The 17557-nt window shown below is 33.8% G+C and overlaps 2 protein-coding genes across 2 annotated transcripts in view; one reads left to right on the top strand and one right to left on the bottom strand.

The window, feature by feature from the left end:
• LOC141427433 (putative sodium-dependent multivitamin transporter) overlaps positions 1 to 17557 on the bottom strand; it is a 214150-nt gene that overhangs the window by 167270 nt on the left and 29323 nt on the right. The gene's annotated exons all lie outside the window — the stretch shown is intronic.
• On the top strand, positions 308 to 17485 carry LOC141427431 (uncharacterized). The gene is made up of 32 exons (XM_074086853.1): positions 308 to 658; positions 2511 to 2583; positions 3373 to 3641; positions 3773 to 3908; positions 4023 to 4159; positions 4343 to 4444; positions 4515 to 4802; positions 4899 to 5086; positions 5168 to 5437; positions 5524 to 5657; positions 5742 to 5916; positions 6026 to 6861; positions 7029 to 7194; positions 7331 to 7469; positions 8531 to 8640; positions 8727 to 8903; positions 8988 to 9249; positions 9337 to 9577; positions 9664 to 10339; positions 10507 to 10641; positions 10937 to 11042; positions 12105 to 12278; positions 12406 to 12605; positions 12822 to 12971; positions 13299 to 13433; positions 13531 to 13685; positions 13974 to 14152; positions 14635 to 14795; positions 15163 to 15290; positions 15541 to 15641; positions 16321 to 16458; positions 17293 to 17485. Exons 1-32 carry the CDS (start codon positions 476 to 478, stop codon positions 17356 to 17358), a joined length of 6390 nt encoding a protein of 2129 aa, XP_073942954.1. The 5' UTR covers positions 308 to 475; the 3' UTR covers positions 17359 to 17485.

Raw genomic sequence — 17557 nt, 5'->3', positions numbered from 1 at the left:
ATTTCTCTATTGTAGCCTCTTCCCTCACCTTTTTACGCATCATTTTCGATGCGCTAATGCCGTAGATCATTGATTGATTATCCATAGCGTAGCGTGCAAGGCTACTTCGAAACTCGAAGTTCGTATCGTACCGTCCCTCTCGCTCTTGTAATAATACTTAATCTAAAACGCGATCAGTTACCGTGAATTAGGTAGGTGTGAGGTAGGTAGTAAAATACACACATACAACGCAAGCACAGTCGCGCACACGGATACTCACAAACGTTCGCATTTTAACCTCTTTGTTCCGTATTATACCTAGAGTGGTGTTGCTAAGCAACGCCGTTGAACTTCAAAACACTGTAAACACTGGCAAACACAAAGGTTGCACAAAGGGAAAACACGCATCGCTTTGTCACTGTTAAAAATTAAAAACATCATTTTATTATCATCTAATATACTAATAACTGAAAAATAATTCAATTAATGTTTGAAAATGGTAGAAACCGACTGGAGAGAATTATTGAGTTTCTCTCAAAGAGAACTAAAGCAAGCTGACAAAGAAAAGCTCTGCGAGAATTTATCATGGATGGAAGCAGATGATATCGAACTGAATTTTACAGATCTCAAAACACTGTTTCGACTTGCACAAGATATTTTGAAGTTCAAAAGTGAACAGGTAAGACAAAATTATTTAACAATGATCTCTTACACTGATAAACAGCCGTTGATGTCTTGGCAATTGGGACTCGGGAACATAGTTTGCTGAATGTTAAAAGTATCTCTACATATTAGTAATCTGTGGTATCTTTTTACAAAGCTTTTATGAATAACTAGCCTGTTGCCCGCGACTCCGCCCGCGTAGTATTCGTTTATCGCTATCCCGCGGGAACTACATATGAAATTTTTCGGGATAAAAATTTTTTTAACAAAAAGTTAAAACCGACTCCAAAAAAATAAAAAAATAACAAAAAATGGAACCGACTACAAAACCCTTGAAAATATTTTTCTAGGTAAGTAGGTACGTACTAGCTAGAAGTCGGTGACTCGGCACGAGCCAGCAGGAGTGGGACAATTCACAATAGTCGTCTACCTCACCTACATACTATGGGTTTCAATCCCTCCTGCTGGGTCGTGCTGAGTCACCGACTTCGAGCTAGTACGTACCTACTTACCTAGAAAAATATTTTCAAGGGTTTTGTAGTCGGTTCCATTTTTTGTTATTTTTTTATTTTTTTGGAGTCGGTTTTAACTTTTTGTTAAAAATTTTTTTATTTCTCACTTTTTAGTGATTTGTAGCCAAAGAACATCTCACAACTATTCCATTAAGCCCAAACACGACTTAGTTACGTTGTTTTATAACAGAGTTCCGTCGCCTACCTTCTGGCTTTAGCATCAGATCAGTTCGAAAGAATCATTAACTTAAAGCTTCTTTTTAGTCGCTTATCTAGGTAAGTATATTAATAATGATAATTTAAATTTAACCCGTGAAATACTTGTTATTGATAGTAGTAGTTCCGTTGGTCAAATATGGTCTTCATCATCAGTTCCACTTCACCAAATTATGATTTGCAAGAGCAAATGCACGAGTTACTGCTAAATATATCCAAATTACCATAGGTGTCCCTACAATATTTGAAGAGTTCCCTCGATTTCCTTAAGATCCGATCATCAGATCCTAATTTGCTGCTTATGGGACCTAATTGAAAGCATTCCTAGACGAACTCAAAAAAAAATTTTCAAATCGGTTCATAAATGACGGAGTTCTGAGGTAACAAACATTAAAAAAAAAAAAAAAAAAAATACAACCGAATTGATAACCTCCTCCTTTTTTTGAAGTCGGTTAAAAACTAACCTGGCATGTAATGTGGCATCACTGGTAGATACCACCGTTGCCGGCATTCAAGCTCACACAGGTACTGGCAGAATACCAGCGCTACGGCTTGTTTGCCGCGGCATTATGCTGAGTCAGCGCCTTATCTTCATTACATAACATGGCTCCCTGTATTACAATGTGATTTCTCTATATCTGTTTTGTATCTTTTTGTTCTCTGTATGATTGTTAACGTGTTTTTCTTCTTAACGTTTATTCCTTTGTTTTTATAAAAAACGTGTATAGAGCCATGTTATTTTGTTATGAGGATTAAAGTTTCAATCTATCTATCAATCTAACCTATATGTGCTTGTCCGGGTCTCAAACTATCTGTATGCCGAATTTCATCTGAATCGGTTAAGCGGTTTAGACGTGATTGAGTAACAAACATCCAAACATCTCCACAAACTTTCACATTTATAATATTAGTAGAATTAAAATAATTTAATTATTATTTAAGTAAGTGCCTACCTACATAGAACAAAAAATCAAGCCGAACCAAAGTATCTATTGCTGCTACATACCTAAGTATTTCCTTCTCTTCTTCTTCTTCTTCTTCTTAACAGGGTAATTATACATTCTCTGAATATAGCAACTATTTCCTTCTCAGTCGAAAGTTGTGGAAGTTAACTAAACTAACAGAAACTTGTTTGATTAGGTTAACAATTTGTTTGGCCAGTTGGAAACTCAAAGAAAAACTGCAAAGGGGAAAGGGAAAGGAACGTACGTGGGTAAGTTCTTGATTTAGTTAACTAGTTACCTACTTGGGATATTTGCTTGTCACTTTACTACCTGACCTCCCTAATCGTAACTGATACCTATACTGGAACGGGTGCTTAAAATAACTAATTAAGCCTAATGCGTTATACCTGGAGTAGAATGACTACTAAAAAATATAAAAAAAATTGCCCACAGGAAACGTTCCTTTATTTTAAAAAGAAACCGCATTAAAAAGTTTTTGGGCTCTGTGTGTCTTTTTACGTTTATTAAAAAAAAAAAGGAAAGTTTATCTTAAATGGTCTTCTTTTTATTTTGTTTACCATGTTTGTTGATCTTTATCTATCGATTTATGCTCTAAAAGTATAGTCGTGATTTATTTTTGTTTACCTAGTCCGTTCGATCCCCGAATGTCAAAACACACGTAGTCATTTTCAGAAGTCTTAGAATGCAGTTTTGTTTCATTTTAAAAATAATGACATGTTTCCTTCTATAATTCATGTTTCATTTCAATCATTTTGCCTATCTTCAACATTTAGGGGCTGTTTCTCCATCCATTGATTAGTGTTAACTGACGGTTAAATGTGATGCCGACTCCGTCTATTCGAACAAAACAAATAGAGACGGCATCACATTTAACCGTCAGTTAACACTAATCAATGGATGGAGAAACAGCCCCTTAGACTACTTTCAAGTTTCGTATCTTTACCTACTTTTCAAATCAATCCTAGTCATACCGCAGCTGCTCTCAGGTTTACTACTAATTTTAAGTAGGTATGTATTTCACTTCAAATTATATTTAGCATCACCTACTAGAAGCAATGACAGTGTACTAGACATAATAGCAGATCAGGAAGAAGTTATCAAAGCAAATAAGGAAATATTAGATCAACTTTATGCTGATATTGCTGAATTAGAAGGCAAAAAGTTAATATTTGAAGAAAAGAAAGAACAGGGAAATGATACTGATTCTAGCAGAGATGCATTATCTGAGATGAACGCTGTAGCCCAACTTGAAAATGAGATTACTTTAAAGAATAGGCACATAAGGAAATTACTTGGTGATGTTAAGGTAAAATTAATTTTTGAATTAGATTACCTACCAACATATAAGAATAAAATATGTCAAAATTTGTTTCTCAATAAAATACTTTACTGTTTATTAAACGTTTAGTTTATATCCCTTTTATTATTGTTTATTAGACGCTTGAAGAAGATAACAACAAACTTAAGGAAAAACTTTCAATGCTAAAAGATAAACTTACAGAGGCTACACGCATTATTGAAAATCTAACTGATAAAATTTTCACAATCAACAACGAAAACACTAAATTGAAAGGTTGGTTTGAAACATATTATATGCTGGTACAGACAACCTATGTCCATTAACTAAAAATAATACTTAATGCTTTTTTATAACAGCTAATTCAAATTTTAATAAATTTACTTACAGAAAACTTGGGACAAACCATACAAACAAAAGCACATTTATCTATCGAAATTGAATCATTACGAAAAGAGTTACTTGAAAGCGAAAACAAGAAGGAAAGTTTTCTGGCAGATATCAAAGCGAAAGCTCAACATTGGAAGGTATAATGGAAGGCTGCAAAAAATTTAAATCCTGGGCGCACTTACATTATAAAGTTACTTGCACTTTAGAATTAGCATTAAAATACTTTATTGCGCAACTAGGCCCGGGCTCTATTTCCTTATGCACTATTTATGATATATTTAAATACGGTTGCTGATTAAATAAATTACTTTCGTTTGCAGAATGTAGCAAAATCAAAAAGAATTGAAATAGAAGAACTGGAAGATGAAAATACTAAACTAAAAGAAGTTTTGATACAAATTCCAAAAGTTTCGTCACCAAAAGTAAGTTCACACCTAACTTTTCGATTTAACTTTCTTAACGTCATTCAATTTAATGTCTCATTTATACTAGTTAAAGCCATGCATAGAAGAAGATAAAATGAAAGAAATGCAAACTAAATTAACGGAAGCTTCGCAAGAATTGTTGCAATCGGCAAAGTTAATAGAACGCTTGAAAAGAGAAAATGAACGGCTTAAGTTGAGTACAGAGGATATTACTGAATATTCTGCGGCTGAAGTCAGAAATGAGAGTGATGAAGGCAAGGAAATGGCCATAATAAATAAACTTAAGAAAAAAGTTAAATCGTTAACTGAGGCTCTTTCTGAAGCTGAAGAAAGAATTACTACCAGGGAGAGAGAGGTATTCATATTTTTGTCTCTTTGGTATTTTTTAATTTATTTATTTCGGTCGTGAGTACAGATGTTGCTTTAATAATCTTAATTTATTTTAATGAAGTTGGTCGAAATATCATCACAATTAAAATTGATCAAAGATAACGAAGGTGTCAAGGAAATGATTGATAATTTGAAGCAAAAGAAATACCAACTGAAAATAAAGAACGGGGAAACCAAATCATTAATTAAAGAAATTAACACATTGAATGAAATTGTGGACAATTTGCAGCTAGAAAATGAGAGCATGAGGTAAGCAATTTATCATTTTAATTATTTCTAGTTATAGATTACTTGAGTCTTGATATAGTATTAGCAATAATTTTATTGCAGACAAAAACTAAACATCCCATTAAGCTACATAATTGACAATAAAGGAATAATAAGCAAATATCAAGAAATAGAAAAACAAAATCAAAGACTAGAAAGGGAATTGAAGGAAACAGAAAATAAATTGGTGACTGTGGAGCTTGAAAATCATAATTTGATTTTAAAGACGAAAAATCTTATAAAGGTGTTAACTGAATTGGGGTATCAAAAGGAACAAATCAATGAGATTTGTAAAGATGATATACCGCAAGATGGTGGAATAGACTCCTCGAGGTAAGTTTTATCGCTTTAAGGAATTTCACAAGCTTCAATGGTAGATGATGTGATCAAATATAAAAACTTGAATTTCAGATATTCAGTATCAAAACAAAAAAAAATCGAGGAGATACAACAGAGAAGAAGGATCAAGATGAAGAAATGCACGCTATTGCGGAAGAAAATGAAGGCTTACGTAAAGGCCTCCAAGAAATTTTAAACTTCTTAAAAGATAATAGTAAGTTTCAATAATAAATCGCGGCTTTTAAGCATTAAAATACTCAATCAAAATAGAAAGATAGATTTGGTCCCTCTTTTTAAGGTAACACATCATCAGGAGTGCTCGCATTGCAATGTCCTAGTTTGGAAGCAGTGTTACAGTCTATGGAAGCGAGGCATGCAGCCGGTTGGTTTGCACCGCACATGACAGCTGTTATGGAGCTCAAAGCTGCTCTGGGTGGTAGAGATGCTCTATTAACCGCATTAAATGACGCTAGGTAATAAACGTTGATATTTTTTGGATGGATTAGATCCACAAATAAATTATATTTCTTAATATTTTCTTGTTGTAACCAGTTTATTTTACAAATACCTATGTTTATTTAGAAAAGAAACTTTGGACATAATGGACAAACTCACAAAAGAATCAAAGAAAACAATTGAGTTGGAACAAAAGCTGACCGCAATGGAATCTAAAATGCCAATAGAAAATAAAGATAGCATAAATGAAACCACAGAATCGGATGTTAATATTGGTGAATTTGGATCATGGTTGACTGATAAAGAATATGACAAAATTAATTTAAATGACAGAAACGAAATTGAAACTTATGTTGCAAATTGTGACTCGCGTTATGAGAATAAATTACGGTCTGGACTTGCGTATTTTCATAACAAACTTAATGTTTTATTTAATAAAATGACGTCTCTAGCAATTCAGGCAGCCGATGATCGAAACAATTGGCGAATAGAAGAAGAACAATACAAAGCTCAAATCGAAAATTTGAAGGCTCAAATTATTGAAAATGTAGATGATAGTACAAGTGATAATTCACCTGGTTTGGTCAGCATTCCGAATGTTGCTGTTTTACAGCGAAGATGCTCCTATTTGGAGGAGAATTATAAGTACATAAGAACTTTAAATGAAAATATCCAAAACGAACACTTAGATTGTCAAAGAGATGCAATGCTAGCAGCATCACAGTATGAAACTCAAATTAATAGAATGATTCTTACTCTAATTGACATTACAGACAAGCTCAGAAAATCAATATCAATTGACTTATTTTGGAAACAAAACAATACGTTGATGGAAATTGTTTCCAAATATAGATTATTATTGACCAGAACAAGCAAAAATAGCTCTGTACCTTTTGATTTAATAAAAAGACTTGAAAAAGATAAATTAGACATCATTAATGAAGTCCAAAAACACCTCAATGGTAATGATTTTCCAAGTATTTTAAATTATATTTCTCTACCTCAAAGTATTGTGCCAAATTATTAGTCTCTAGCTTCCTTGATTTAGGTTATGCTCCACGACCACGATATTCTTTTACAGACACAGATTTTACTGTAATTTTACAGTTACGCTGTTATTAATTTTTAGGTGTTCAAGTAAACCAGGAAAATGTCAAAGATTTAGATTCTGTAGAAGCTTCGGTGTTGCAAAAGCAACTACAAGAAGTCTGCAATAAATTAAATGAAAAAGAAAAAGAAATTGAACAATTACAAACCAAACACATGGAATTGCAGAATTGTCAAGCAAATTTAATGTGAGTAAGGAGTATAACGAAGATTCTGGTGATATGCTAGCTTGGTGCTAACGTGATTTAATGTTATACAGAAATAAGAAAATAACTACCTACTTGAAAAAATTAAGGAAGTAAATAGTTATTTTTTAAATTTCAGAGATCAAAATCTGTCAGCTATTACTAATGAAGAAGTGGTTAGTTTAAATAATCAGTTTCAAAAAAGTATTCAAGACAATAAAACATTAAAAGAGCAAGTTCAGCACGTTTCAAAACAACTAGATATTGCATTATTACAAGTAAGTATTTTTTTTTATTAAGCTTATTACAGTTTTTAATTGAATAAAAAATTTAGTCGCTTAACTTTAAACTCGGGTAAATCCAATTCTGTCATTTTTTTAAGATTTTGTTATTAAATAAAAAGGTAAAAACTAGTTTTGTTACAATTTTATAGTTTAAGTATAATTCCGTGCGGTTTTTGAGAAAAATACAGTTAAAATCATAATATGTTATCAAAATCAGATAAACCCATATGACAGCTTTTTTCAAATGTAGATAAGTCCATCCAAGCATATCAGCGAAAGAAGTTTCTTTTTTGTTTTCTTTTTTTTGACAGTTTTTTTTTCAAATCTAGAATCCAGAATCCAGGTCTGTTAAATCAAAATTATACAAATTCACACTGAGTTTTTTCAAAGATAGATAAATTGTAATCGATTATACCTGGGCCGATCAACTTTTTCTTGTCACTCGTTGCTATATTTAGGGTCTCCTGAGTCGCTCTTTAAACCGTAAGTTTATAGGATTAAAATTGGTCAAACATGCATTTTGTGGTAGTTTTAAGCAGCGTTTCCACCAATAATGTGCGAGGATATGTTACGAGGGATGTGTTTTTCATTCACCAATAGAAACGCTTCATTTACACATCCTCGCACAGCACATCTCTGGTGGAAACAGCTGAGCGTAGCGAGGCGAGGTAAATGAAGAGTTTCTATTGGTTAATGAAAAACATATTCCTCGCAACACATCCTCGCACACCTCTGATGGAAACGCTGCTTTAAGCCCCTTCTATAATTGGTAATTCTAATAAGCATGTTAGTATAATGTGACACAACATTTCTTCCATTAAACTGTACTACTTTTGTCCCCTCGCTGATGGGACAGAATAACAACAAGAAAAAGTTGATCCACCCACCTATCAAATGAAGGTAAATCCAATAAACATTTTATTTTTTCTAAAGAATTTATGGCTTTAATGCTGAATTAATAAAAAAATACTGCCTTTGAAATCGCCGAATTAACGTTATCATCACTTTTTTTCAATAATCTCCCAAATGGCTAGAGTGGATTTATCTTAGTTTAGTTGCAGGACCGACAACATAAACAGTTGGATACGGACATGGAAATTAATATGTTAAGACATCAAATATTGGATCTACAATCTGCTAGTGATAATAAAGCGATTATAGCAAGGTAATCTAGCATTGTTTGTATGAAAGATAATATTTTTCTTTCTAACTTATAGATATTTTCTCCAGGAGCTGCCTTTTTTATTACAGGCTAAGTGGTGAGGTGTTAGTTGCCCATCTTCAGGCATCTGAGAGTCACAAAAAAATGGACAGACTTAATATACTTCTAAACAAGGAAAGACAATCAAGGGTAGAAGCAGAAGAAATGTTAAAAGCGCGTCACAATATATTCGATGTCTATGCTGCTAGATATGAAAATAAATTCCGGTAAAACTTATTGCTACTATAATCTGACACTAAAAATGTTATTGTGCTTATAGTAAAGGAATTAATGGAAATGTACATTTTTAGGTACTTATATGAAGTTATGCAAGCACTACGACAACAGTACCTTGGATGTATGCCATTAACTTCTATTGAGAACTATCAAAATAATTTGGAAGAACTGACTCGGAAAACTCAGTCAGTAAATGCTAAACTCAATGAAATAGAAGACTTACAAGCCAATCTCATCATAAAACATAGCATTTTTGAGCAAATATTAGATCTTTCAAAGAACAAATGCTTGGAAGATGACGATGCCTGTCAACACAAATTAAAACTGTTTGTAACGGTAATTATCTTTCATGAAACGAATAATCTGGTATAGTCTTTTCACATTTTAATATGTAGGTTGAATACATATATGTATATTTTTTAGCAAAATCAACTATCACGAGAATCTGATTATTTGAACAAGAAAATTCAAACTTTGGAACAATCAAGAGATGAAATTATGAGACATTGCAATCATTTGGAAAAAACACTGCTACTTGTCAATCAGGGCTTTGAGAAATCAACCATCGAAGACATTATTGTAATTAAAAAGTCGAAAGGAAACGTAGGAGTAGCTAGCATGGAAGTGGAAGACCTCGTATCTGATGATGACTCGATTTCACGACGTAAGATACATGTATTCACCTCTAAAGTCGATATTTTTATTTCACTTAGGTATAAATTATCTAACGGTATTAATTAATGCTTGCAGGAAGTCAAACTATTACCTTACCAAAACCCAAAGTTCTTAAGCCTCTTACTGAAATTACAAATATAACAAAAAGTCACACTGAAAAAACTGATACCTTACCCGGGTCTCCTCTGAAAATACCAGACAAAAGCGTAATCTTAAAAACTGTTGATGTATTGGTTCAAACGAACGTTCTAGAAAGGGAAAAAATTACTAAGCTCGTACAAACAGATGAAGATCCAGAAATCCAACGGCTGAAAAATGAAATAAACAAACTTAGTTTGGAAAATGAAGAAAAGAGGAAAGAAATAATTAATGCTATAAATATACAAAACCAACAAACAATAGACATTTTGAATACGAATACTGCACAGATCAGCCAGGACATAAAGATTAAAGACTTGCAGAACACCAATGAACAGAAAGACAAACTAATCAACAGTCTTAACATATCTATTGATGATTTACGTCGTCGACTCGACAGCAAACACCTGAAAATATTAGAAAGAGATGAAATCGATGGTTCAGTTCAACAAGAAAATAAAAAGCTTCTTCATTCCTTGAAGAAGATAGAAAAGGAGAAAAATGAAATCGTAAAAGAATATCAAGAAGTAATTAATATCGAGAGAGATGAATATATAAAGTCAACAAAAGATTTACAAACTAAGATTCAAGAACTTCAAGCTCAATTGGAAAGGTAAAAAAGCAGTAGGCATTTCTTGTTTTAAACCCCGCTTCCTTCGACGTCATAATTTTGGTTAAAACGAAAGATGCAACGATCGATCATTCTTATGTGATAACGTCATCATATTGTAAACATAGGCGATAATTTCAATATGTGAGTTACTAACAAATTTATTACAGGAGAGACAGTGATACTGAAGCTTCATACTCTGAAAAACTACAAGGTGTTGTAGCAACATATTCACAAAAAATTGTGCAACTTGAAGACGAATGCTTTAATTTAAGAAATAAACTAGACGGAAGCAAGACTGAATTGTGAGTATTTTTACCTTTTGGTGTTTATTAAGCTAAGAAATGGCTCAAAAATTTTGAAATATAAGAGACTTCGTTTGCACGGACGATAATTATGATCTAATAACAAATAAAACACACTTAGAAATCACTCGCCATCATGAAACTCCTTTGCCCTGACATGTAATTCCAAAAATATACTGATCGGCAAAAATCTGGCCCTCGAATGTATGCAGTAATAGGTAATTTTGTATGGAGAATGGGCCAAATAAATATTGTGCCGCTGAGTATATTTTTTACATCATATTTCGTGTTGTAGGATGTCTTACCAAAGCGAAATTGACCGCTGGAAGAACTTGGCTTCTGAAAGGCTTAGCAAAATGGAACAACTAAGTTCTCAACTAGAGGAAAGGCATTCGCATGAAGTGAGTAAATATTGGTAACTATACACCGTGTCCAATAAGTTCGAATACACATCTTTTTGCACTGACCCTAAAGACATACGGACTACAAGCCATCATATTCTTATTTTAATTAATCCTACTAATATTATAAATGTGAAAGTTTGTGAGTGAGTGAGTGAGTTAGTATGTTTGTTACTTCTTCACGCTGAAACAGCTGAACGGATTTTGATGAAATTTGGCGAAAAGTTAGTTTATAACCTGGATTAAAACATAGGATACTTTTTATCCCAATATTCTCACGGGATTAGGGCCATGAAATTTGATATGTAGGTAGCTGGACCTCTGGAATAACACAAAGCCTCGTCCTTCAAAACTATTCTCATCCACGAAATAACTTTTCCCGCCCTCTGCAGTACCTAATATACTATTATTTTATCAAGTATCTAAACTTTATATGCAAACTTATTGGACACGGTGTAGTTGGTTTGGATAGATATTTGACTAAATGTAAACAAAACAACGTCAATTGGTATTTTAAATGTTGATATTCCTCCATGAAACTATCTAAACATTCACATTTCTTTATTGAAATAGACAATTCTAGTTTGTATTACATTACAATGATAGATAAGTAAAATGTTTAAAATCTTTGAATGTACCACATAATGGCAGCTGAAGTTTGTTTACGTTTAGTTAAATACCTATCCAAACCAAGCACAGCTGTTGCCCGCGACTCCGTCCGCGTAGTATTCGTTTATCGCTATCCCGCCCGTGGGAACTATGAATTTTCCCGGATAAAAATTATCTCATGTCCTTCCCCGGGACTCAAACTATCTGTGTACAGAATTTCATCTAAATCGGTTCAGCGGTTTAGACGTGATTGAGTAATAAACATAAAAACATAAACATCTTCACAAACTTTCACATTTATAATATTAAGTAGGATTAACATTTCCAAATTATCAACAAAAAATGTGTATGGAATCATCAGTTTTTTGTGCCATCATCATTTTAATAATCCCTGTTCAGGTTGATTATCCAATCATAAGATTTGTTTTTGAAAAATAAACATCTTTTTCTAAGGTGGAATCATATAAAGCTGAGAATCAGCACTGGTTGTCGCAATTGAGTGAAACTCAACGTGAACACCTTGAGTTACGATCCAAGCTCTCCGAACAGAAAGCTTTGCATGTCAAACAGGCAGCAGACAAGGATGTCCAGATTGAGCAACTGCGATCAATTATTCAGACCTTAAAAGTAAGTCGCTTTCTTTCCTCAATGTAGTTTATTCATAATTTTAAGATTTAAGTAGTAGTTATCAAAATTATTATTATGGAAAACTTTTTAATTCAAAAAATAAACATTCATTTCTTTACGGTTTCAGAGTCAAATAATGAACATGCAAACAATAATGGCAGTGAATGATCCTAGTTTCGATCTGTCCGCGATAGTGGAGGTGGAAGAAGTAAGCGATGTCATATCGCAACATGGATCAGAGCGGTTAGAGCTTAAGTTTGACTCCGCACTTGATCTGCGGGATATCCATGATGATATAAGAATGCCAGCCACTTCTACTGCTATCTGGTAAGCTAAAATAGAAAAAATAAAGATAATGCGTTTTGAGATGGCTACGAGTAAGTGGTTAATCAAGATGAATACATGAGATGAGAGTTATCCTTAAATTAAGCACTCCCAAAGTTGAATTCCACACCGAAAAAATAATTTATTTTGTTATTTTGTGTTCAACCATCTGGTTATTATTATTATGGTTCTTTTGTTGATAGTAAATGATTATTTCAGGCAAGAGCCAATAATAGAGCGTCTTCGTCGCGAGAAACAGTTAATAAGCAAGCAAAATGCGATGCTGCGAAGGCAGATCAAGGCGCTCGCGTCACGGGAGCGGCGCGCGAGACTAGACGCACACAATCTCAAAAACCAAGTGTTTCGCATGTAAATATACAAAATACAGCTAACCAAAGTGTAACTCAATATTAGTGTCTCTTTTTATTCGTCTTAATGGTAGAAGAGACACAAATTATTATCCCATAAGATAACAGTAAGGTAACAGTGATAATTTGACGGAATATCTACAAAAGAAATCACACTATTAAATATTTAGAATTTAAAAAAGTGGCTCTGTAATCAAAGTCAAACTTTTGAAAAAATGAATTATCTAAATTGTTTTGCAAATAATGCCGTCAATATGTGTAGAATAGATACGGAAAACAATTTACTATATATAAATAATATCAATGTATAAATAATGTTTAATGACAGTTCCACATCAGGAAGTAAGGTGGCGACAGCAGAAACGGCAGCCCTCCAAAACAAAATCGCTTCACTGCAGGCACAACTTTCGAGTGCCAGGCGTGACACAAACTCCAGTGTGGGATTGTGGGATAAATGGAAAAGGTAACAACCTGCATTTGGCATAGGCGCATTTCACATAATTCAAAAAAAATATTTACGTAGGACATTGTCATTTACCTATCATCTATTAATTTTGTAGAGCACAACAGTCATCAGATCGATGGCAGACCCGATATGAAGACAAATGCCAAGAGGTGAAAAAGCTAGAGGTCAGCCTGAATCTTGCCAAGTCAGCGTTGTCAAGACTGGAGAAAGAAAAACGTGTACTTTTGTCAAGACTAAACGAAGTTAAAAGTTAGTCTCAATTCCAGTAAAAAGATGCTTGACGAAAATTATGGTATATTAAGAATTTGATTGTTTATCGCGTGACATCGTGACATGTGTTTTCTAAATTCCCTTTTACTGATATTCCGTGCTTATGTAAATTTACATCCTTACTACTATTGTGTTGTGTTGTGTATGTACAATCAATTATTTACATACATACATACATACATACATACATACTGTTAGTCAACAAAGTAAAGTCGTAATACTTAATCTTATAGTGTTAAATGCAGAGACGTGTATTATTTTACTTAGGTGAAAGCAGGATCCTGATAGAGAAGCAAGAGGGCGAGCACTCTGAGAAGTCTCTTCGTGAGCAGGAGAGTTCACGGTTCGAGTCACCGTCGTCCCCGCCGCCAGTGTCATCCCGAGCTCTGTTGGATAGAGTGCAGGCGCAGCAGAGGAGAATTGCTGCTTTAGAAGTCGCCGAGAAGGTGAGTTTAGGTGTTCTGTGGACTAAATCATCCAGTTTTCAAGGAAGAGATCAATTTAGCTAGTTGTGACCTCAAATTACAGTAACACACCTATATTGTGCAGAGAGGAAGGTTGGTGGTAATAGTATCTTTTATACCTGCTGAGCTGGAAACGTTGCATTTTTGATAGTTTTCTCGATTATTCCATAAAAATTGAATGAAAATTATAAATGTGGTCTGATAGAACTGTTCTTAATATATGTATAAGAATGTGTCTACTCCAACAATTTTATTATGCGTGATAGACTTTTATTTTCTTTAAAAACCGTTAATAAACATTTGTTCGTTTTTAATGAATATAAAAGTCTATCACGAATAATAATTGGAGGTGACACATTAACTTATATAATAATATTAAGAATAGTTCTATCAGACGACATTTTTAATTTATATAATATATTTAATTTTCATATTTTCAATGAAAGCAATATTACAATCTCCAGGGAAATGAAGTCCTAGTGTCAGAATATGAGAAGTGTTTAGCAGAAATCACGGCACTAAAGGGCCAAGTGCTGAAATTGGAGTCATCTCTCCTTGAATCGCAGATTCGGTCGCCACTCAAACCATCACAGGACACACAGCCAGAGCTGGAATACTGGAAAAGGTTAGCAATATTTTTATACCTCGATCATTCCTCTAAATAAACTGAAATATCATATTGGTGCAGTTTTTTTTTTCAACGAGCTATGTTGAAGACCAATGTTAAAAGTTAGTAGACGTGCTTTAGTAGGCATTAGAAGGCGCCTCCAATGAGGGCTAAAAAATAGGCGAAATGTCGCTAGCTCATTTAGTTATTATTAATAACTAAATGAGCCAATTGCAAGCGAGACCGTAACGTCAAAAACCCTCACGATACTAACGCCATCTAACGATATTTCTCCTGTGTTTTAGGCCTCGTTATAAAATTTGCTTAGTTCTTGGTTTCGCATTTATATTATCTTATTATATTTCATTTTTTGCTTCTTTTCCAGTTATTGTGAAATGTTAAAAGAGGAGAATGTACAGTTGACCTTAAGAGTTAACACTATCGAAACAACACCCACCAATGCTCATCAGCACCGAATAAATGATCTCGAACAAACCATACTCACATTAAGAGGTACGCATGTCTTTACTAACCTCAATGTTGGTGTTGGTGGAATCATCGATTTTGTCGATAGACCCATGATTATCTCGGCCTGCCTATAGTAGGTACATTATAGGTCCCACTACAGGACACAGGTCTCTTCTTAGAATTGTGACGGCCTGGAAACACTACCGCGCTGGCGATTGTACATAGACAAAATTAGATTGATGACTAAACAAAATGCTGTCCATATGGTTGATATTATAAATGTGTTCCCCTTCAGGTCTAGTGAGCAAGTTCCAGGCGGACCAGAAGTCATCTGTGGTCCATAGGCGTGTGGACTCAGGCTCAAGACCAGGTAGTGCTCATAGTGGAACAGAAAGGGTAAGACTTATGAGGATCCAATCAAAAAACTGGAATATCTAATATATAAAATTCTCGGGTCAAAAATGTTTGTGACCAAACTCCTTCGAAACGGCTTGACCGATTTTTATTAATTTTTTGTGTATATTCGGTAGATCTGAGAATAGGGTGTAAACTATTTTTCATACTTCTACGCGGATAGCGTCGCGGGTAACAGCTGGTTATTAAGTAGTATTTTCTTGATATGTAAATAAAATTACTTCGTGTTGCAACATCTACCATACATAGTAGACATTTCGTATGTAATTAATTACACTTTGATTAACAATAAATAAATAAATAAAAATAAATATCACGGGGACAATTCACACCAATTGACCTAGTCCCAAAGTAAGCTTAGCAAAGCTTGTGTTATGGGTACTAAGCAACGGATAAATATAATTATATAAATATATACTTATTTTAAATACATATTAAACACCCAAGACCCGAGAACAAACATTCGTATTTTTCATACAAATATCTGCCCCGACACGGGAATCGAACCAGGACCAAACAAACAATGCAATAATAAAGGAATGAGGTATCCTTTCCACTTGTCGTTACAAGTTAACGATGCGCCATAGGTACAGAGCTAAATCTTTCAGAATCACTATAGAGCACATAATGATCGTTAGCTAAAGTTAATTAAATTTTTCAGGGGCGTAATCAAATAGAGTCGCTACGCGTTGAAATAGCTAATCTGAAGCGGGCTATTCAGGATAAAGACTTGTTGCTGGAAAAATCTAAGGAAATGCTAAAAGTCGCTGCCGAAAGAGAAGAAGATTTACTAAGAGAGGTAATTCTGTTGGTTTTATGTAGAACGAGATGTTTTCGTGCCTAAACTTCGTTTTTTTAGCATTAGAAAGAAGGTAAGCGATCTTGGCGTGTCCTTTTATTGAAAAACACTTTTAAAAAATAAGTCACAGCAAATATGTAGCAATTAGCAAGGACATAACGATCATTTACATGCTTTTGGTATCATAAGTGATAGTTACTGTTTTTTTTTTACTTTTTTCAATAAAAAGCCTCGTCAAGATGAATGAACCGCGCTGGCAGACAGCCATTTTTTTTCTGACGCGGCGCATGGCCTGAGTCTAAAGCGCTATTCAGCCTCCGACAGGGCGACAGCCAAAGAGGATGAGAATCTAAAATTGTTTTTTATTCAAAATAGTTGCACCTAGTGCTTACATTTTGGTGATATGTTTTTATTAACTTGTAATGTAATGTAACTAGTTATGTTTGTTCGGGTGGAATTAACATTTCAACTTAAATTTGAAGTGGATATCTTCAACCGATTGAGCTGAAATTTTGCATGCATGTATAAATCCGATGACAATGCAATATTATGACGTAGAGCTGATCTGATGATGAAGTTAAATGTTGGCCATAAGAACTCCGTAATAAAACGACACGACCGTATCGATTTTGGTCTCATTTGATTCGTCTTGACGACTACCTACTTTGGTAACCAGGGGCAAAAAGTACCGCCAGCAAAAAAGCTTGTACCTATTAGAATTTTTGACAAAAAAATATTTCTGAACTATATGTTTTTAAAACATTGAACGGAGGTGCGGAACCCTTCATGCGCGAGTCGGTCGCACTCGCACTTGACTAGCATTTTTTTTTCCAGAATACATTTTTGCGACGCCGCTTGGACGACCTCAACAATAAGCCTTCAGGATTCTTGTCAGCTTAATAATAAAAATACTTATAATATTCTGGTTTCTCGTTAATAATAATTTCTACTAATATAAGTTAACAATTTCAAATAATGTAACTCTATCTTTTAGCACTTTAAGCATAAATAAAACACATTTTGCAATAAAATTGATTTATTTTAAATAATTGTAGTATAAAAAAAATCTTATACAATATTTAACATGCTAAAGTTGTAT

The sequence above is a fragment of the Choristoneura fumiferana genome, chromosome 4, assembly GCF_025370935.1.
Source record: "Choristoneura fumiferana chromosome 4, NRCan_CFum_1, whole genome shotgun sequence".
Lineage (NCBI taxonomy): Eukaryota > Metazoa > Arthropoda > Insecta > Lepidoptera > Tortricidae > Choristoneura > Choristoneura fumiferana.
Note: the sequence above shows the minus strand (reverse complement) of the source record. Positions and strands in the feature narration are given on the sequence as shown.

Coding starts and splice junctions, on each gene's coding strand:
- LOC141427431 (XM_074086853.1), top strand. CDS start 476: ATGGTAGAAACCGACTGGAGAGAATTATTGAGTTTCTCTCAAAGAGAA. Junction 4,445..4,514: donor CAAAAGTTTCGTCACCAAAA/GTAAGTTCACAC, acceptor CATTTATACTAG/TTAAAGCCATGCATAGAAGA. Junction 12,972..13,298: donor AAAAACCAAGTGTTTCGCAT/GTAAATATACAA, acceptor GTTTAATGACAG/TTCCACATCAGGAAGTAAGG.